This window comes from Rhincodon typus, chromosome 24 (genome assembly GCF_021869965.1).
Source record: "Rhincodon typus isolate 14 chromosome 24, sRhiTyp1.1, whole genome shotgun sequence".
Classification (NCBI taxonomy): domain Eukaryota; kingdom Metazoa; phylum Chordata; class Chondrichthyes; order Orectolobiformes; family Rhincodontidae; genus Rhincodon; species Rhincodon typus.
The window spans coordinates 34,153,549-34,176,247 of record NC_063355.1 but is presented as its reverse complement, the minus strand read 5'-3'; the positions used below and the strand labels follow the sequence as shown (position 1 = coordinate 34,176,247).

The 22,699-nt window shown below is 39.8% G+C and overlaps 1 protein-coding gene and 1 long non-coding RNA gene across 3 annotated transcripts in view; one reads left to right on the top strand and one right to left on the bottom strand.

The window, feature by feature from the left end:
- The first annotated feature begins 427 nt into the window (after positions 1 to 427).
- LOC109916359 (sodium- and chloride-dependent GABA transporter 1-like) overlaps positions 428 to 22,699 on the top strand; it is a 70,901-nt gene continuing 48,629 nt past the window's right edge. The window contains exons 1-2 of the mRNA XM_020516073.2: positions 428 to 870; positions 14,075 to 14,209. Of these exons, the coding sequence (XP_020371662.1) occupies positions 627 to 870; positions 14,075 to 14,209 (379 nt within the window). The 5' untranslated portion in view covers positions 428 to 626. The remainder of the gene's footprint in view (positions 871 to 14,074; positions 14,210 to 22,699) is intronic.
- The window catches only part of LOC125485926, a 60,539-nt gene continuing 57,929 nt past the window's right edge, over positions 20,090 to 22,699 (bottom strand). For both annotated transcript variants that reach the window (XR_007264631.1, XR_007264630.1), the window contains exon 3: positions 20,090 to 22,132. This is a non-coding gene — a long non-coding RNA (uncharacterized LOC125485926). The remainder of the gene's footprint in view (positions 22,133 to 22,699) is intronic.

The following is a 22,699-nucleotide window of genomic DNA, read 5'->3' as shown; positions in this document are numbered from 1 at the left end:
ACTGTGTCATCTCTTGAAATGTTGGCTTGCGCTCTCCCTCTCTCCATGGACGCTGCCTGACCCGCTCTGATCTCCAGCATTTGCTATTTTCAGTACAGATTCCAGCATCTGCAATAATTTGTTCCAACTGTATGTTGAAGCCTTCAGTGCTACTGCTAGTCTCAAGAATTCCTGAACATTAGTGAATAACTTTATTTATGTTTCATTTAATTTAAACAATCCCCCCCAAAACAAAGGGGAGTTAACATCTGTTAATTCTTGGATTGTTAACATCATTGCTGACATTACACAGGAGATATTTCTTCGGGCCGAACCATTTTTCGAAAAGTTATTCTAACCGAAGGTCGCTAGGGTATCGGATTATGCAACGGGAGAGGCGAACGCATGACATAGGCCCAATGCATGTGCTGAGGACGGGTTCGGAGATCTGGAACTGGTCAAAAAAATATGATTGCTGCTCGGAGGAGGAGCTAAGAGGGGAATGGATTGATAAAAGACGTGAGAGTGCAGTCGGCGTTACAGCGTGTCAGACTTTCCGATTGAAGAGGTGGTGCATTTTCAAACAGCGGTTCAGGCTCAACAGGACTTGTGGCCATTGCCTATTGACTCATTAACACAGTGATATAATGGGGCATGGAGCTCAACATACCGATGAGAGGGCAATGGGGACGGCAGCGGAGGAAGTGAGGCTGGAGCCGGACAAAGGAAAGGAGGCTCAGTCTAAAGAGTTCAGCTCCTCGCTCCCCACCCGTCAGCGAGGCAGCGAGACATGGAGCCGCCAGCTAGAGTTCACGTTGGTCTGTGTTGGATATGCCGTGGGACTGGGAAACGTCTGGAGGTTCCCGTACCTGTGCTACAAGAGTGGCGGAGGTAAGCCACAGGAGCCGGGTACAGCACGGATAAGCATCTTTGGAGCGGGGTTGGGAGGTTTTGCGATGAAAAACGTATTTCTCGACAGAAGCCGAACTCGTGGCTTTACCGCAAGATTGGGGGCGCTAAAGCATTGTGAAAACCCCATGTGTTCTAAATGGGGAGAGAGAAGTAACCACATCCAGGGTTTCCAGGAGCTGCACAGCTCCCCAGTGAATGCTGGGGTCAAAAGTATCCATAATTACAGGACCAAGAGACATAACTCGAGAACTAAAAACAGACATTGCTGGGAAAAACTCAGTAGAGTCTGCATTTGTTTCTGATTTCCAGCATTCGCAGATCATTTTTTGTTTTGGTTTAGTGTGTATAACTTAAACGACTGTGTGGCTGAGTCCCTGGGAAAGATTAGTAAATGAGCATTTTGAATTAGTTGTATGAGGGGAAAACATGGTCTCAGATGAAGCTAAGTGTAAAAGGAATAGGACTCGTGGTGTACAACATGTATAGCTATATTCATAAAATCCTAACAAATAGGGCCATTTAAGTCATCGTTACTTGCTCCACCATTGAATAAGATCACGGCTGATCTAATTGTGGCCTTAACTCCACTTTCCTGTCTGTTCCATATGACCTTTAATTCCACTGATCAAAAATCTAACAACCTTGACTGTATTCAAATAACGACACATCCTGTACTATGGAAGAGAATTCTAAATCCAATCATCCCGCTGAAAATTTCCACCTCACCTCAGTGTTAAATGGCGGGGGTGGGGGTGGAGCATGTACTTTTACTTTTAGCTTTTTCTTTAAGCTGTGTCCCCCATTTTGCAGAAACCTCAACCTCTCGTCTGCCATACCCAGCCCCCTCAGAATTCCACGTTTTATAAGATCACATCTCATTCGTGCCCAATAAGTATAGACTCCCTCTGCTTTCCTCAGATATCTCCCTTCCCACCCTCACCCTGGTTTTAAAGGCACCAGAAGTGGCTTGGCGTTCAAAGTTTAGGCAAAGGTAAAGTAAATAAGGCCACTTCTCGGATAACAAGGTGTGGAGCTGGAGGAACACAGCAGGCCAAGCAGCATCAGAGGAGCAGGAAAGCTGACGTTTCGGGTCTGGACCCTTCTCCTGACAGGGAGAAATCCTGTCCAAGCTCATAGCCTGAACATATTCTGCTTGTTGTTGAATACATTGTCTTGGGATCAGAGATTACCAGAAGATTCTGATCAGGAAAGGATGCAAAGCTAATCACAAAGCCACTTGATGGGGAATTACCTCCTCCAGGCTGAAGCTGTTGCTGCTCCTGCCCCTCTCTGCTCAGAAATGTCGAGCTGAGGAATCAAGGAATGGGGAGTGGGAGGGGATCGGCAAAAAGAGTGAGTCTGGGAGCAGTTGTGGCCACCAGTGCGAGGGCTGGTAGAGTTTCAGTTACACAATGGGAGATGCTGATGTAAAAAGGCATTGATTTGGTCACACAGCCCTAGGTTTGATCAGACAGACTAATCTTATGACCCTGTCCAGAAGTTCAGGCCCCATTAGCTGACCATTTAAGCAAAACAATAACAAAATGAGGCAACACTAAACGGGGACTTTATAGTATTGGTTTGAATTTGTACAACATGTTTCCAGTAGTTGTTTAAATTAGTGCCCACAATTAGAGATAAAACCTTAGCAGCTCACCAAAACAATCACCTACCTACTAGCAGAATTAAAACCATGAACATTTCCATCGGCCCCCAGAGGCTGAAAGAATACAATAGCGCACCACTTTCTTCTTCTGTACCCACCTGCAACAAGTTTCCAAGTTAGCACTCATATTTTGTGGCATTTGGGCTTTGTCCCTTCTGTGCTCCCATACTCCCATCACGTTTTCAGGATTGATAGAATAACTGAATCATGTTTGCACTGTTACAGGGAGTCAGTTAAGGCTGGCTATTCTGAAATTGGAAGTAGCCAGATTATTTGTGGTTGCTGCAAGGCTGTGTGTGAGTGGTTTTATTGTTAAACTCTACAAGTCAGTTGAAATTGTTTGCCCAGTCAAGTGTCTAAAGTGTAGACTTTTGATGTTCATTTTATTCCCTTTGAGGTTCATACCAGAGTAAATAGGGAACAACTGGCAAGAGGTCATTTTAAACAAAACTATTTTAAGGTAATTGACAAATGACCCAGAGAGGATGATGCATTTCATTTTATGCAGAATTACAATGGTCTAGAATGTGCTCCCTGAAAGAGTGGTGGAAGTAGAATAAATAGTAACTTTCAAGTGGGAAATTGGAAAAATACTTGAAAAGCGGGTTATGACGAGAAAGGGCTTTAAGAAAAGACTAACCACAGACTAATTGGATAGCTGTTTTGGAAAACTGCCACAGTCCCAATTTCATCTATGCATGGTTCATATTGATGCACAGGCACCTCCAGTAATACCAAACAAATATTTAATAGTGCCTGCATGGAAACCTACAAAAGATGAAAATGTATGACCTTGACATCCTGCCTGCTTCTCTCTCTTCTCCCCTTCCTACTTCACCTCAGTTTCATAATGATAGCTAGTTATAGGCTGGAAAATATATAATGTTATTGCAACCAGATGAGTAGGCTCGCCTCTTTTTAAACACTGCCACCTCCTCTTCCCTTTGGTTAACTGCATTAAAAAAATCATTTTAGAATACAGCTGTATTACATTTTAATCTGACTAGTAGTAAGCTTTAATTAAGGAGACAATTATAAAATTTCTAGAGTGAAAGAACCCCTGAGCAAATAATAATGTGTGAGAAACGTATGTATAGAGTTTTAAAAAGGGAGAAGATATAACACAAATAATATACAGTTTAAGAAGTCCTTGGAGTCAGTGGGTTGTTATGGTTGAATCTGAAACCAGGGCTGTTTAGGCATCCTATATCCTCAGCACGAGCAAAATTTGGAGAATCCTTCTGAGTGTTTGGATATTTCTCTTTTGTCTTCTCACCAGCTCTTGATGATTAGGAAGTCGGGCAAGAGGGGTACTTTCAATTCTTGCTACGACCAATCCATTTTCTTCCACCCAGTCTGCTGCTCTGTCAAGCAGCTACAGAACTACAGTTCATCTGTGTATTCCTGAGTCTGGCTTCATTGTCTTTCTAAGTTGGATAGTTAAGTAACCTTGTGCATATTGGACATGAAATGTTATTATAAGTGCAAATTAAAACATGAGATGCAGGTTTTTGATGCATAGCTCAGTTGACTGGCTTCTAAGTTTTACTTTAATATTAAATGGCAGTTTTGGTTCCAATGATTTTATTATTCCACATTGGTTTTGTGAACTTGCTTCAATCTGTGGTCAGGTGATTGCACCATTTTAGATCCCAATTTCTTCCTTTCCAAAACCATATTAGATCCTGAAGGTCTTGGATATTAAAATCAGATGATGGAAGTTGTGAATAATGATCTTTCAATTTTCTACTATCTTGACAACCTACAAAACTGATAAGTTTTAGACAGCATGTTTGCTGGGAACAATTGCTGCTGGCCTGACAGACTCCCTGTGGCTAAGGGATGGTATATTTTATGGCATTATATTGTCATGTATTATTAGATCTCAGGCAACACCACGGCTGCAAGTATACAATAGCACCCTTGCTTTTGTGTAGTACCTTTTTTGTTTTTTAAAGATAGTTAAACATCCCATTTTACTTGAGAAAGGATGTATTGGCACTGGAGGGGGTGCAAAGGAGGTTCACTAGGTTGATTTCGGAGTTGAGGGGGTTGGCTTATGAGGAGAGACTGAGTAGATTGGAATTATATTCATTGGAATTCAGAAGATTGAGGGGGGATCTTATAGAAACATATAAAATTATGAAGGGAATAGATAAGATAGATGTAGAGAGGATGTTTCCACTGGCAGGTGAAGCTAGGACAAGAGGGCATAGCCTCAAGATTAGAGGGAGCAGATTTAGGACTGAACTGAGAAGGAATTTCTTCATCCAGAGGGTTGTTAATCTATGGAATTCCTTGCCCAGTGAAGTAGTTGATGCTACTTCAGTAAATGTTTTTTAAAAAAGTAGATTTTTTTTTAACAATAAAGGAATTAAGGGTTACTGTGAGAACGCAGGTAAGTGGATCTGAGTCCACGAAAGGATCAGCCATGATCTTATTGAATGGCGGAGCAGGCTCGAAGGGCCAGACGGCCTACTCCTGATCCTAGTTCTTATGTTCTTACGTTCTTATGAAATGAAAGTTGACACTCAACCACCTAAAGCTTTTGGGATAGGTAAATCAAAAACTTGGTCAAAGGAGTAGGTTTTAAGGATCACCTTAAAGGAGAAGGGGGTCAGAGAAGCAATGTCATTTGCTCCACTGTGAGGGAATTCCAGAGTTTAAGATTGAGGCAGCTGCCAGTGGCGTAGCAATGAAAATTATACTTTGAATTAAAAGAAGTTGTTTACTTGAAATAATTTAAAACTATATTCCTACTTTGCTTATTTACATTAATTCAAACAATGATTTATTTTTAACATTATTAGAATCTATTTACTTATACTCCAGAGCTTTTTCAAAAAGTTAAAAGAAATACTTTTCAGGCAATTATTGCTTTCTCGGAATCAACTTTCATGTGTACAAGAAATATTTACACTTAGCCTTTTAAACTACACTGGGGAAACAGAAGATTCTGTCACTAATTTATTGTAAGTATTGTCGAGCAGGTTGGTTTTGGAACCTTTGTTGCAGCTGAGAATGTGATATTGCTTGGAGGAATTTTTGTTTAGCAATACACGGTTTAATTGGTTATCTAAATTTGTCCCGATCCTTTTGTGGCTGTCTCGCTACATGACCAAGTCCAACAAGTACCTTTTTTCGACTTTGTTGCAGAATGGGAGTCTTGGTGCCAGTTTCTTTGCTACCCAAATCCAGTTTAAATAACTCTGGAATTGCCAACCCACTGGTTGCTAACTGAAAAACACCAAATTTTATAGTCAGTCCTTATTGGTGTCTCTTGGTGCTCAATGTAATGAACTTTGCCAAATTAAGAAGTTTCAAAAGTAACATTTGGGCCTTCTTTTTTAAGGCAAAGAATGTACAACTGCTGGAGAAAGAATAAATTCAGCTAATTAGTAAGCTTGTGATAATTAAGATAATTATTTTGGCCTCAGTTGTAACTCCAGGGTGTTTAGCTTTGGATTAATAGAATTACTTTCAGGCTAAAATAAGAATTGGATGTGTTTGAGGTGTAACTAGCATACTGTGTAACAACTTTTTATAAGGTGTCTTTAATTAAATGATAGATCCTAAGGTACTTAACAGAAACAGTATTAAACAAATCTGCCTCCAAACTACATAATGAGATATGCAGATGGTCAAATCTTGATCAAAGAATTATTTTCAAGCAATCAGACCCATGAATTTTTACACTTTTGACCCTTGGAGAAGATTGGAATATGCAAATTTGCTTTGCTTTATATCAACTTGAACATCTTAGAGTGGAAATATTTCAATTCTCATGCTGCTCTCAAAATACGACAGACAACACATCACCCTAGGTGCCCTGGTGATTTGTACCAAAATTTGGCAAGCTGTTCCACAGGCTAGCTAAACACCCTGATGCAGTCAAACCTTTAGACCCAGATTTCTCAGGCACCACCCTGCTTTGGTCTCACTAGCAGGATAGATTTACCTGAGATAGATGATGTATATTGGTATACAGTCAGGGCAGAGTCATCATCCTGAGAGTCCTAAACATTGACTCCAGACCCCATGATTTCACAGGTCAAACATGGGCAAGGAGATCTCCAGCAGATTACCACCCCATCCTCAACTCAACTGATGAATTATTACACCTCTATGTCGTAAACCATTTGAAAGAAGAACTGAAAGTAGCAAGAGCACTGAGTGCACTTTGCATGAGGATGTTACCTCATAGCTTAGTTACAACCTTCAGGACTTAGGCAGTTTAGTCAGCATCTGCCAGACTGAGCTTACAGCAGTTGGTGAAAGAATGAACATGGGAAAACACATTTGACTTTGTTCTCCATGACCTGTTGCAGATGTTCTATCCATGACAGTATTAGTATGAATATCCACCATATGATCCTTGTGAAAATAAAGGCCAGTTTCCCTCTGACGACAATGTTGTCATGTTGTGTGGCACAACTGCTGTACTAAATGGGATAGATTACAGTAGATCTGGCAGTTGTGAACTGAGTATCCATGAGGTTCTGTGAACTGTCAACATTGGCATAATTGAATTATGCTACAATTTGTAAACTCATGGTCTGGCAATTATCTTACTCTATTGTTGCCTTCGAAGCAAGGGATCAACCTTCATCTCATGACAAGTGCAGGAAAGCAAGCCGGGGCACCAACATTCCAAAAATGAAGTGCCAATCTGGTGAAGCTACAACCCAGGTTTACAAGCATGCTATAGACAAAGCTAAGTGAACCCATAATCATCAAATAAGATCAAAGCTCTGGAGTTCTTCCACATACAGTCCTGAATGGTGACAGATAAATAAACCTCTAATGGGAGAAGGAGGTTCCACAAACATCTCTATTCAGAGTGATAACAAGGTGTAGAGCTGGATGAACACAGCAGGCCAAGCAGCATGAGAGGAGCAGGAAGGCCTACGTTTCGGGCCTAGACCCTTCTTCAGAAATGGGGGAGGGGAAGGGGGTTCTGAAATAAATAGGGAGAGAGGGGGAGGAGGATAGAAGATAGGTGGAGAGGAGACAGACAGGTCAAAGAGGCGGGGATGGAGCCAGTAAAGGTGAGTTTAGGTGGGGAGGTAGGGAGGAGATAGGTCAGTCCAGGGAGGACGGACAGGTCAAGGGGGCGGGATGAGGTTAGTAGGTAGGAGATGGGGGTGCGGCTTGAGGTGGGAGGAGGGGATAGGTGGGAGGAAGGACAGGTTAGGGAGGCGGGGACGAGCTGGGCTGGTTTTGGGATGCGGTAGGGGGAGGGGAGATTTTGAAACTTGTAAAGTCCACATTGATACCATTGGGCTGCAGGGTTCCCAAGCGGAATATGAGTTGCTGTTCCTGCAACCTTCGGGTAGCATCGTTGTGGCACTGCAGGAGGCCCAGGATGGACATGTCATCTGAGGAATGGGAGGGGGTGTTGAAATCGTTCGCGACCTGGAGGTGCAGTTGTTTAGTGCGAACCGAGCGTAGGTGTTCTGCAAAGCGGTCCCCAAGCCTCCGCTTGGTTTCCCCGATGTAGAGGAGGCCACAACGGGAACAGCGGATGCAGTATACCACATTAGCAGATGTGCAGGTGAACATCTGCTTGGTGTGGAAAGTCTTCTTGGGGCCTGGGATAGGGGTGAGGGGGGAGGTATGGGGGCAGGTGTAGCACTTCCTGCGGTTGCAGGGAAAAGTGCCGGGTGTGGTGGGGCTGGAGGGGAGTGTGGAGCGGACAAGGGAGTCCCGGAGAGAGTGGTCCCTCCGGAAAGCAGATAAGGGTGGGGAGGGAAAAATGTCTTTGGTGGTGGGGCCGGATTGCAGATGGTGGAAGTGTCGGAGGATGATGCGTTGGATCCGGAGGTTGGTGGGGTGGTACATGAGGATGAGGGGGATTCTGTTTTGGTTTCAGAAGCGTTTCTCCCTGCGACTCCTGAAACATCAGAACATTGAGATCCTTCAGAAGCGATTCTCCCTGCGACTTCTGAAACACCAAAAAAAAATTCCCAGCTTTTCCATCCTCTCTTTTATAACTCAAACTCTCCGTTCCTGGCAACGTCCTGGTAAATCTCTTCTGACCGCTCTCCAGCTTAATAATGTCCTTCCTATAACAGGGCGACCAAAACTGGACACAATACTCCAGAAGAGGCCTCCCCAATGTCCTGCACAACCTCAACTTGACATCCCACCTTCTATACTCCAAAGATCTGAGCAACGAAGGCAATAGTGCTAAACACCTTCTTAACTATCAATATTGTGAGAGAGGATTAATCCTTCTTGTTAAAGCAGAGATAGCATGGTTTTTCTGACTGAAGTTTGTTTGACTTATTTAATTGAATTGTTTATGAAAGTAACAAGAACACTTGAGAGTACAGCAAGTGGGATGTTGCAAACCAGGATTTTACAAAGGCATTTGACAAGATCTCACATGTCTAACTGGTCAGAAAAATTAAAGCCCATGGGATACAGGAGAATATGGGGTTAGATCCAAAATCTGATCATTGACAGGAAACGAAGGCCAACAGTATTTTGGTGAATGGAAAGTAGTTTCCAGTGGTAGCCTATTGGTATGGATAGAAAATTGGCTGGTTAACAAAACGCACAGCATAGGTGTAAAAGGGTCATTTTCAGGTTGGCCAGAAGTAATGAATGGTGAGCCACAGGGATTGGTACTGGGATCTCAACTGTTTACAATTTATGCAAATATCTTGGATGAAGAGATGGGAGATATGGTTGCCAAATTTGCAGATCCTACAAATAGATGTGGAAAGTATGTTGTGAAGAGGAAATGAGGAAGCTAAGAAATGATTCTGATGGGTTAAGTGAGTGGGCAAAGGTATGATAAATGGAATATAACATGTGAAATTGTCCCTGTTTTGACAGAAAGAGTGCAAAAGTAGTATTTTATCTAAATTGAGTTGTTCAATGATCTGGGTGTCATGAAACGTTAGTATGCAAGTACGTCAAGTAATTAGGCAAGTTCATGTTGCCATCTATTCTGAAGTGAATTTAATACAAACTGGCTTCACTTATGCTTCACTTAAACAGGGTGCTGGTGAGACATCAAGAGTACAGTGCACAGTATTGGTGACCTTTAATTAGAAAGGATACAAATGCATTGGAGACAGCTCAAATAAGGTTTACAAGACTAATGCCTGGAATGAGCAAGTGGTCTAATGAGGACAGGTTGGACAGGAAGTTGAAATGTTGTTGATGTAGGCAGGGAATATTAATTTGAGATTAAAATATTTATTTTGCTTTCTGTAAGTGATTTGGCATCGAGTTAAATATCCCAGCTGATCCTTCCTGGTTTAGACACTGCACATCAAAAATCCTTAATCAGTTTGGTCGAGAGGATATGCAGTTGGTTGTCCTATTATCTAGGACCCGCAGGTACAGTGCTGTTTTGGATTTCTAATCGCTGAAGTTCCAGTACAAGAAGTCTGTGGTTACATGTAAATATAGTGAATGGTTAATGTCATCATGAGTTGTTTGTTGTCCTTATTTTTATATTGATGCCAACTCTTAAAATGATTCTATTGCATGATGTTACAATTTGAACAATCACAGGCAGTATTCCTGCTCCTGTTTTCTTGATTTAAGAGAAAATGGAAGAATTAGCAAACTCTGATTATAAACTGGATGAAAAGGAGACTGCATTTTTTTTTACTTGTACACAGTAGCATGAAGTTTGAGGAAGCTTTTCTGTGTTCTCATTTACTGTACCTTGTTAATTTTTCTCTCTCTCTCTCTCTCTCTCTCTCTCTCTCTTACCCTTACCTTCATTATGCCTGTATGCATTTCTCTTGCTCTCGCTCTCAAGGCCACTAATCTGCAAACAATCTGAATTTTGGCATGAAGTGTGAGCTAAACTCTGGAATTACTCATCCTTCCCTGTACTGTTACTTCAGGGTGAAGTCATTGCTTTAATTCTTGTCTTTAAACTTGATATGTTTCCAAGGGTTCTGTCATGACTGCTTTCTCTGTCTGGAATCATTTAACTTACTGTACTGAAGAAATCACTGACCCATTGTCTTTGTGGCAGCAATTTAAAGTTAGCAATGAGCCAAATGGACTGGTTAGCTCCCAAATGTTACTAATTTCAGCAGCCATCCATATCAGTGTGTTGGCAGCTGTGCCAAATTCCACTTCAAGATAGGTTAGAAAATATGTGTTCAGAGATGTTAAAACACATCTCTGGAGCAGATGGTGCTTTTACTTCTCTTCAAGGATAAATGCAGAGATATTATGATGTATAAAACTGTTCATCTTGGCACCCGATCAATATTTTTCTATGTAATGAAAAAAATTCTTGCTCTTTTACTGCTAATCATCTTTGGATTTTTTAAATCAGGCAAACGATAGCAGTTCTGTGATTACTGCTGCAGTAACATAGTCGCTGAGTCATGGTGTTTGAGTTTTAATTTGTGCCTGACTTTTAAAATTGCAAAGTCATCCTGATTTTGGACTTTCCGATTGCACGCTAGCTGGAACAAAAATTATTCTGACTCAGACAGGAAATGTTATAGGCTTGATGCTATGAATTGTATAGATCAATATTGTTTTAAGTGAAGTGTTTTAAGTTTAAGTGACTTCACCTCTTAAGTGAAGACAAGCCTAACGGAGAACGTACTTTGCACTTTTCTTAAAAAAAAGTTTGCTGAATCTCCTTAATGCCTCTATCAGCACAATTTTTAATTTTTCATGAACGATCTGTGATTAAGATTTTAAACCTTTTTTTAAACCATGTGATTAGACCAGACCAGTCAATTAAAGAAAAATGGGGCTGATCTTGAGTATGTGGATTCAAGCATCAGATATCAAGGAGTGAGTGTACAGGCAATATAATTTTAAAATATGACAGCCAGTTTGTGCACAACAAGATTCAGCAAACAACAATATAATGTCTAGACATTTTGTTTCAGTGATGTTCAAAGATAAATATTGGCCTGACACCTGTCGTGTCCCAAGATACATCAAAGGTTTAAGAAAAACATTCCATTCAAAAGACAGAATTGGTGATTGTGTTATTTTAAAAACAAAACAGGAAGAATCAAAGATTTAAGAAGGAACTTCAAATCAGAGGACTGAAGTGGCAAAAGATATTGTTGTCAGTGCTAGAATAAAAAAAGGTGTTTGGGATACGGTTTGGGTGAATTACATGCAATACTGGAATCTAAAGGGGAGAGTGTAGCAAGAGCTTATAGCTCTGGAGCAGTTCAGAGATGAAGAAGTGCTGGAGATCATGGAAGGTTTTAAACACCAGATTTTATTTTAAATTTGAGGCATTGGGGAATCTGGAGATCAGGGGAGGTTGGTTGTCATGGTTGAGTGGAGCTCTATGCCAAATAATATGCATGCAGCAGCTTTTTTAATCAACTAGAAGGTGAGAAAAGGAAGACCTGCCATGGGGAGCACTGGAATAATCGAGTCCAAAGGTTACAAAAGCTATTAGGTTCGACAAAACATGAAATCAAGATATAAAGGAAACTTTCAACAGAGTCCAGAATTGTGGGAAGTTTGCCTTAATATATATTTGATCAATCAATAGGCAATGGTAATAGGGAGCGCCAAGTTCATGTAATATGTTCACATCGGTTTCCTAGAACAGTACGACATAGAAACAAACAGGGATAAGGCTAATCATGTATCGTGTAATGAGTAGCGTTAATTAGTAATCCCAGAGGAAAGGATCCTGTGAGGTAGAGTAATCATATTTATGATAGAATGTCACACTTAAGTTTAAGTGATATTTAAATCTGAAATAGTAGTTTTAAATTTAAAGTCAGTTCAGTAGATAAATAGGGGCATGCTGGCTACGGCTGATTTAAGAAATTAAAAATCTAGAAAAACTGTGGAAAATATTTGAAGAAATAATTCAGAATCTTCAATGAAAATAAATTGCATTGAGTAACAAATACACCATGAAAAGTGACCCATCCATAGATTAAATTTAAGAATATTATTAATTAAAATTGTCATACTGTGTAAAGAATGGTAGTAAGCCTGAGGATTGACAGTTTTAGGTACCAACTAAGGAAAACCGAGATTTACTTTTAAAAAGTATGGGTAGTAAATGATTAAACCAGCAAGAAAAGATAATGCTTATTGTAAGAGCTTCTAATTTAAAGTCCTGTTTCTTTTTATTACAAGCGTACAGGAATATATAAAAGTAAGGAAGTTTTACTACAGTTGTGCAGGGCTTTGGTGGGAGCATACCTGGAATAGGGCACGTATTTACTGGTGGATGTACTTGCCTTTGAGTCAGTAGAGCAAAGATTTACTGGATTAATTTCTGGGATGAGAGCATTGTTCTTTGAAACTGAGCAGAGTGGGCCTGTACACTGGAGTTCAGAAGAATGAAAGGTTGGCACGGTGGCTCAGTGGTTAGCACTGCTGCCTCACAACACCAAGGACCTAGGTTCGATTCTACTGTCTGGCAACTGTCTGTGTGGAGCTTGCACATTCTCCCTGTCTGCGTGGGTTTGCTCCGGTTTCCTCCCACAGTCCAAAGTTGTGCAGGCTGAGTGGATTGGCCATGCTTAAATTGCCCGTAGTGTTCAGGGATGTGTAGATTAGGTGGGTTATGCAGGATAGGTCTGGATGGGATGCTCTGAGGTTTGGTGTGGACTTGTTGGGCCAAAGGGTCTCTTTCCACACTGTAGTGATTCTATGATTTCATTGTGTAGATTGTGAATAGGCTTGGAAGGATAGTTGCTGAGAGATTTGTTTCACTTGGCTGGAAAGGCTAGACTAGACTTAATATAAGGGACAGTCAAACAATTTAAGATGCAAAATTTCTTCACCAGTGATTTTGAATCTTTTGGACCTTTCTACCCTAGAGAGTAGTGGATGTTTAGTGGATTCATTTACTCAAAGCAAAACAGGTCTTCAGACTGTGGAAATCAAGAGATATGGAAAGTGAAATTGAGGTCGAAGATTATCTCTGGTAATTGAATAGCCGAACAGTCTTGGGGCTGAACTTCCTCCTATTTCTTGCGTTGTTATGACTGAGACTATCAGTAACAGTTGACTGAGGTAGGATGGATTCAAGTGATATCATGGGTGAAAATGGATGTTCTTTGAGATGGAGAATGTATAGAAAAGGAACGGCTCTTGTTTTCAAAGAGGACATCAAAGATGCAAAAAATTGGCTTTCAGCTAGTGACAGCGGCAAATAAGGCTAATGAAGTTTTAAAGCCCATTACTGGAAGCATTCAGCATTCCGATTTCTGTAGAAAAGCTATCGACTTGAAACATTCTCCATCTACTGCTGCAAATCCTGTTGAGTACTTGCAGTTTGCTTTCACTTCAGATTTCCAGCTTATGCAATACTTTCCTTTTTGTGTTAGTGAGACAATTTGGAACATATACATACGGAAGCTAACCTTCTGATAATGTTGCCATTACATAGTAAGTGGACATGGATGAGGAAATGGCTCTCTCACGCTCCCTCACATACACACTCTCTCTCGCTCTGTCTGTCTCTGTTGTGCGCTCCCCCAGCATGTTGCTGCTGTAAATATATATTTTTAACTTTTTTTTTCTTTCCCACAGGTGCTTTCCTCATCCCGTATCTGGTCATGTTGTTGCTGTGTGGGATTCCGCTGCTTCTCATGGAATTCACTGTTGGCCAGTTTACGCATTTGGGTCCTGTCCACGCCTTGGCGAAATTCTGCCCTCTCCTGAAAGGTTTGTCCACGACTGTTACTGCAATATAGTGAAACTTCTCAGTTAGAGTTCTTCTTCTGTAATGGGAGCATCAACTCATTTCATTGATCAGCTCCACTTGGGTTATTATTGTACTGGAGGTACATTTATCTCCTCTGTACTGATGAGATACAAAATGCTTCAGCAAGTTATGTCTCCTTGTAACATAAAATTCCCTAAAGTTCTTCACAGATGAAAAAGTGTAACTCCAAATACTTGTGACATTTACAAAACTTGTGTTCCTGAAAATGACTCAGTCAGTTGAACCATTCTAATTTATCTCCAGGTACATGCTGTTGTAATCAGCCCCACTTGCACTAGACTCCTGAAACCATCATTGGTGTTTTGAAAAAAATAAATCTTGATGAAATGGGCCAATTTCTACTTGGTGCTGAAGCTGCTTATTCTTATTTAGCACAAAATTGATGAAATTATGTATTAAGTGGTTTACATTAATGGAGCATTCTTTCCTGAATAAATGTTGAGGAGGACAAAACTATGAATATGTACTGCTAAAGAACAGTGGTGTCTATTTAGTTCATCCCAGCATAAATCTGTCAGTAATTTCCAAATTAATTACTTTGGTGATTCAGATTTGGATAATTTGTTGCTTATTGAGCTGAATTAATTTGAGTCTTGATACAGAATTTTCATATTTTGCCTTTTTAGGCTCAGTGTGACATTTAAACAAGTGGGGTACAATCTAGTGTTTTCACTTTTTCTCTCCATTTGAGATATTCTTCAGGTATTATACTGAAAACTAAATTCATCTTTTATTTACACACGATGAATTTTGCCCAAGTCTCTTTTTTTTTCCCCACTGGCTCCTCTTTTCCACAGGCCCCTGTGGTGGTTGTCCTTCAGCAATTATTTTCTTCCATGTTTGAATGTACCTTTTGCCATGAGTGACTTCCTTTCTCTGTACTGCAATTTGTCTAAGTGAGTTTAGCGTTCCTGTCCCAAACTCTCTTCCTACATCCTATGTTTCAATTTGCCTTGCCGCCTTGTGTTTTGAACAATCAGAATTAATCAGCAACCATGTCCTTTTTTTCAGTGCACCTTTTAGCCATGACCCTGTTTCTTGACTACTTTTGTATTGATTTGTCTATTTGATCCTTACTTTTTGGATGGTCCTGCAGACAAGTTATCAATGCAATGGTTAATGCTACCAATTAGTCTACTAGTCCCTTTTTGAGCCAGTCCAGACAAGGAATGTAATTCCACATTTGTTGTTATCTTCCATTATTCATGATTTCACTTTTGCTGGTTCTATTCAATTATTATCTGCAAGCCTGTACACCATGTTATTGTGGGGTTCTTGTTCTGTGGATTGTGGATGTCACAGACTAAATGATAAAATTGGCTATAGAATATCTGATAAAATAAAGATATTTTTATGTTGTCTGTGCCCTGAAGAGATGAGGCTGATGCTTATGGATTTGGCAGATAGGAGGAGAAAAGGAAATGTATGGGATTGTTTTGATTTCTCTCCAATATCCATACACCGTTTCACTTGGAGGTGAGTTGTATTTATGATGGTACACCAGTACCAGTGTCTTGCTGAGTATTTGATCTTCTTTATCAGTTGGAAACATCGAATTGATGTTTTGATATTGATCATCTTGCCAATTCAAGAGTAAGAAAAACAGCTTTGGCAGTTGCAAAGTATATTTTCCCTGTTTATAGGTTATTATTGATCCACTCCATGTCCAGAGTCCTAGACTCCTTTTTTAATTGGTGATTCCTCATCAGTTCTGCACCTGCAGACTGGAATGGTATGTTGCTGTAGCATGGCACATCTATGGACCCAAGTGGTCCCTCTTGGGATGTAGCATTCCATGCCCAATGTTCCTTCAGCTCTGTCCAATGAGAATGAAGCTATCTTTGCAACTGAAGTCTCTTAACAGTGTAACCACTGTTGTGTATCTATTCCTCACCATCTTAATACCTTTGCATTGCTCCAAAGTGTGGAGCACAGCATTGGAGATACTCTAGTTCAGGCTGATTTAATAAAATCCAAGAGGACTACAGATGCTGTAAATCAGAAACAAAAACAGAAATTGCTGGAAAAGCTCAGCAAGTCTGGCAGCATCTGTGGAGAGAAATCAGTTAACATTTCAAGTCGAGTGATCTTTCCTCAAAACCATGTTATCTAATGTTCTGTAAAGATTCATCCTAATTTCTCTACAATTGAATTTCTCTACATTGAATGAAGCCCAGAGTCCTATATGTTTTACTAATCACTCTCTCAACCTGCACAGCCTCCTTCATGACTTCTGCACTAATTGACCCCAGACAATCAGTTGATAACACAGTTATTAACTTTTTCATGAACGTGTAGCCAGAGGCTGAGTCTTGTGTACACACACACTTCCAGAGACTGAACACAGAATCCAACACCCTCTTGCCTTTTAAATTAAAACCAGGAAATCCTGAGAACACCTTTTTCACTCACTCCAGTTTTAATTTTTGCTGACATTCTTAACTTTCTCTCTTTCTTAATCCTTTCTCCACTTCGAATGTTCAACACAGGATGTTTATTGGGAACTCTTCTGCATGATTCATATGGCCTGAGAGGTCTTCTTATTAAATATTCCTTCTACACACTCTTTCAGAGGCCATAACAGTCATTGACTAACATACTTGCAAGTTCTCTGTTTTTTGCCTTGTCACTGGGAAGGGCAGAAATTGGGTCAGTCACTTAGCAGCCCTTAAGACAACCTCCAATCTACATTGGGCTGTTCACGTTTTTACTGGCTGACAACATCCTCTTCGTATGTTTTCACTTTCATTTTCTGATCCCTCTGCCATGTGGTGATGGTATGTTTCGCGTGCTATAGTTCTACTCTGTACAACAACACCTTTATCAAACTGATTGTCAGTTTAAGTGGTGCAAACTGTTAGGTAGCTCCCTCTGCCACCAGCACATCATTGTGCTTGTTCACTTTCTGTATCTAATTTTTATTACCAGTCACATTTGCATGTACTTTGTCCTGCCTCTTGCTGCATAGTTGTCAATGGTGGAAGTAGCCGACCTCCTCAACAGGGACTCCAGAGTACTCTTGCTCTGAAAAAGGTGACTAGAGCACAATCAAGCAAAATCATCATAGGTTTGGAATGTTATATCAGCACCCTGTTTGGATATTATACCAAAGAAATCCAAACAACTTAACAAATAAATCAACAAAATTCCACCGAAATGGGTGGGTTTCCTCCAGGTGCTCTGGTTTGCTCCCACAGCCCAAAGGTTGTGCAGGTTAGGTGGATTGGCCATGCTAAATTGCCCTTGGTGTCCTGGCTTTTGCAGGCTAGATGGATTAGCCATGGGAAATGCAGGGTTACAGGGATAGAGTAGGGGTGTGGGTTTGGGTGGGCTGCTCTTCAAAGGGTTGGTGTGGACTTGATGGACCGAATGCCTGTTTCCACACTCTAGGAATTCTACGATGAAATTGTTTGTCTTCACAGATGGACTTTTTCTTTTTGCCACGTCACCTCTTGATGCCTTCCCTTCAATTTGCATTCAGGCCTTGCCTTTCATCATTGGTCAAGAATCTCCGGATTTGGCAAAAAATGTGCTTTGTTCATTTCTCAGTTTGCTGGATAAATCTTTTTTGTAGACCATAAAAAATATCATTTCAAGAGAAAAATGTTTTCTGAATTGAATTGAAAATATGTCTGAAATGTTTGGTGTGATTTACTGTGCAACATTTACTGCAATTAATGTACTTCAACTGTTGCTAAAATTTATGTCCTGAACCACCTTCCTACTTTCCATATTTTATTCCCTGGGTATAATTTGGAAGAATTTGAAACAATGCCTTAACAAGCACAGACGAACAACATCATTGTGGTCATTTTCTATTAGTAGCCACCTGTGCACCCACTATGCTGTGACTGTGTTCTCATTATTTTAATGCTTTGTTTTCTGATTTCACATGGTGTTCGGGGAGCATTTTGTGCCAGAAATGAGTACTGGATCTGATTTTTATTTCAATGGCTAATTTAAATGGTTCGATGATCTTATTAAAACAATATCCAGTGTGCATTTAGCAGACAAAACACTGGCAGCGGGACGTTGAGAAAATGAACTTAATGTAGGTTACTGTCTGTGTATATATGTAATATTTTAAACACCCAAACACATTCATACTGCCATATTGAGTATAGCAGTTGTGTGTATGGTAAATAAGACAAACCACATGTGTTGTTGGCAAGCATCCAAAAGTAGGTCTTCCACTTTTAATTTTTAAAAACATTTTTTTATTTAACCTATTTTCCCTTCCTTAAATATTCCAATAAATATACAATATCTTATCAGTAAGAAGGCACCACCATAAATGTTTGTTGTATATTCTCCATTAAAATTTCTTTTAGAAAAGATTACACTTTATGGCTATCCATCCAACATAAATAACATTTTAAGCACAGCTTGGAAGTTGTTCTTTATCATATGGTGATTGCATACCAGTAATATTGTCTGGATCTACTCTGCCAGACAGTTAGGTCTTTTGTCACATTTAGTTTGTTGACAATGGAATAAGATGCTTTGGGTTATATTCAGTGCCATGGTGTGTGTGAATAACCTTTATTTTGTTGAATTATTGGCTTTACCTTCCCAATCAGCCTCTATCTCCATTTGATGGGAGAAGCAGAGAGAATTTGAGGGGTGGGTCATGCCAAAAACTTGTGTTCTTCCTAATTTTTTTGAACTGTGAGGTAAGCTGACAATTTATAGAACCCAGACACCATTTTTTAATGTAGTTGAGCCTTATTTCCACAGTGAAAATCATGGATCCAGCAGACACAAAATTACAGGACAATGCTTAATGTACTTCTTTTGAGCAAATATAAATCATTCCTCCTGTCTGCTTGATTGAGTACTCTGACTTCTGTCACTGATGTTCTTTAATTTCGTAAAGAGAGAATCATTAACTTCAATGGCCGCAAAAATCAAGCGACTTCCTGAACAGCAAGAATATTTTCCTTGTTTTTGTTTAAGGCTTGGAAATAGTTGATCGTAATTATGGTTTCATTGGTCGTTTTAAGGAGTGGTTCGGAGGAGAGATCATTACTACTGCTTGATTATAATGTAAAAGCTGACAATTATGCTGGTGTTACAAAACTTTTAAACTTTCTTAATCTCTTCTATTTTGAGCCCCTCATGACAATAGAATGCTTAAATGTCCTCATAACTTTTAACAAATAGAACCTTTGCTGCAGTAACTCTGTCACAACTGAAACCTACTTGGCTTTGACTACCTAGATCCTTTTTAAGTACTGGCTGTATGTTGTGGCTAAAGCTGTTCATGAAGGAATGCTCCACATAAAGACAGGCATTCCATTTTTCCAAGCAAGATGAATTCCTGTCTGTTCATAAACCTCTTGGGGGTGGGTGGAAGCAATGAGTTTCCTGATTTCATTTCAAACTATTTCCAGCCTTGGTGTTAGTACATTTGTACTAAAACTGTGGTGACCCGTGATGGATCAGAAGTGCAGTGGTGTCCTTCCCTGTTGCTGCTGTCCTGAATATGGAACTACAGTCATGGATAATCTTCTTTTCAATTCAGCTGTTAAGTGCAGATTTTTAGTTTTTAAAAGCAGACAAGCTTGTTCCTACTTTGAAATACTTTTTGCTTATGACAACCTATATTAAATATTAACTAGATTATTTTAATAGATAATGTGTTAGAGAAAATAATGTAGGGGTTGTATTCCCTAGAGTGTTTTTTTAGCAATCTGGTTGATTCACTCAAAAGAAAACAAAAAGGTCCTTTGTATATAGTCTTTTTGTGTTTAAATTGATGATCACTTTTGGTCAGCTATTACACCATTTTATATTCACATGGAAATTTTTTATAGGCATATGACCAGAATGTTAAAGATAACACTGAAGGAATTTCAGCCCCTTAAGCTGCTTTTGAATCAAACATTCTTCCTTATTCAAAGGTGGTTGAGATTAATGATGGTTCACTTTTTTGTGGTTAAGCACAGCTGAACTGGAAAAAAGAATTTAAAAACTTGTTTGTTGCGCCAGTTTAGTATCATTTTGGAGAGTTTGCCTGTACAATGTTGGTTACTTTTTAATGTGAGTATGTCAGTGACTGAACCCCCACCATCCAAAACAAAATACAAAAGATCTGATCAACGGCATGGCTTGCAGTGGGGATAAAGTGGACTTCCATTGTTTGGGTGTCCTCAATTAGAAGATTACAATATGTTCTTTCCATTTCTGCAGTACACAGTATCTTCGTATGTCAGCATCTTTTAATTGCAGCTTTCATTTGTTTTTGAACTTCCTCCATGGTATCTAATGGAGGCACATCCTATTGAAGTAATTCATTGTCTTGTCCACAAAGTCTTAACATTGACTTCCATAGCGTCCCACTCCCCTAAACCCTGAGCTGGACTCAGTTGCTTTTAAATATGTACTTCACCTGTGCTGTAAACACCAGTATGGTGATGGCTAATGCTACCATGTAATTCTTAATGTAATTTTTTGTGCTGATTTTTACTGTGGTGTAGTGAGACTTTTCCATGTGATAAATTTTAATGTAATGAGAACCCTTCGTGATGCCCTCAATGCAGTGGTATGAAGGGTGGCAATAGCAAATCTGGACTGTGCTGAATAATGCTTGGATCTGAAAGTTTTGTAGCGTGACCTGATTATTGTTTTTTAGATTAGAAGTCAGTGTGTTAGTTTAATGATAACCACATTCCAATTCCAATCCCAATTGCTGCTCTTCTGACTGTTTTGATTACAGTTTATGGTTCACAAATTCTAAACTAATAAGATTTTGGCCTTTTTTTATTTGTTGTGAGGGAAGTAGTTAAGATGTTACTGCAGTTCTTTTTCACCAGGGATGCTACAATGGCATTGGAAAGAAAGATTTGGAAATAAAGCCCAGTTCATTAGTAACTGCAAGTATTGTCTTTTAGCACTATTTCTATTGGTATGGGTCCCAGTGTCACAAGTGTGGCAAAACACACACTGCTACCAAGGAGGGCTGACCATTCTGTAAAGTTATGACCTCCTTATTTATGAAGGCATGTGCAGAGAATTTGGTCTTCAAGTTTCTGGCTGCAAAATTTTAAAATTGAGGTAACCAGTTTTGCAGTGGTTGCTTCACTAGCTGAAGGGGGCAACAGAGATGGTATGATGAAGTGGCATCATTATTCCTTCAAATAATTAATCATTGGAGATATGTAAAAGATGCCAAGTGCTAAACTTCTAATACTAGTTGCTTTGGTGGAGGTAGTCAATGAAATAAATTTGGATCTGCTGTACCTAGGAAAAAATAAGGATGACATTCACTAGCACGTGTGGACTCCTCTCCTGCAGATCTTTGAGCTGTGATGCTCAGCACCAATTGTTACTAGAAAGGGGCTAACTCATAATTAGTTCCCCTCCAATTTAGCCATTCAATCTCACACCTTTTGCCAGAACCATCAAAAAAGGCATTGTAATGATCTGACTCCAGTAACATCTTATGACTGTGCTAGGGATTCAATAATATCATTATACCAACAGGATCGTAATACACTACATCAGTTTTTATTGCACATCAGTTTTGATTTGGGCTTGGATGTTTTAGTGGAATAAACATGTTGTGCAATAAATTTAAATACATTTTCATGTTATTTCTCAAATCTAAGCAGTGCTTTGTGTTTGTTGTCAGATTGCCTGTTAACTATCTGTCATAAATTTCACTGGAGCACTTCAAAACAGTCAGAGAGTGGAAAAAGTAATAATCTAAGATTGTTAAAACTTTTTTCGGATCATTGGGGGGGTGAGGGAGTCCAGTGCTGGAAGAGGACAACAAGGTGACAATTCAGATCTCATTCCACGTTCTGTAGCCATTTCCCTGTATATTTGTTGATGGTGCTCTCATCGTTCTCATCCTCTTCCTGTGGAAACAAAAACATTTTTTAAAAAAGAGGAGCAGAATAGGCCATTCAGCCCCTTGAGCTTGCTCCACTGTTCATTATCATTGTTGATTGTTCAACTCGATAGCTTGCTCCGGCTCCTGCTTTTACCCTGCATCCTTTGATTTCTTTGGCCCCAAGTAGTCCATCCAACTCCTTCAAATCATATAATGTTTTGGCCTTGACTGCTTTCTGTGGTAGAAAATTCCATGGGCTTGCCACTTCCTGGATAAAGAAATTTCTCCTCGTCTCATTCTCCATCTGATTCCATGGAACTGCTACTTCATTGCCATCCGATCTTCTGCATGCTCACTGCTGTCTGTTTGATGGCAAAATTTTATGCATGAAGACGGTTTTCAGAAACCTTAGAGTGGTTGCTTTTCCATCCCCATGATGTGCTCCATACTAATTCAAATGGGATTAATTACATTTGCTCTCTGACACTGACACTGATTTGTCTTTGTAACTGAGGCCATCAGGATGGCACAACAGTAGCTTTAATGTCCAAACAGCTACTAGTCATTCTTTCAGAATCTTCAAATTTAAGCG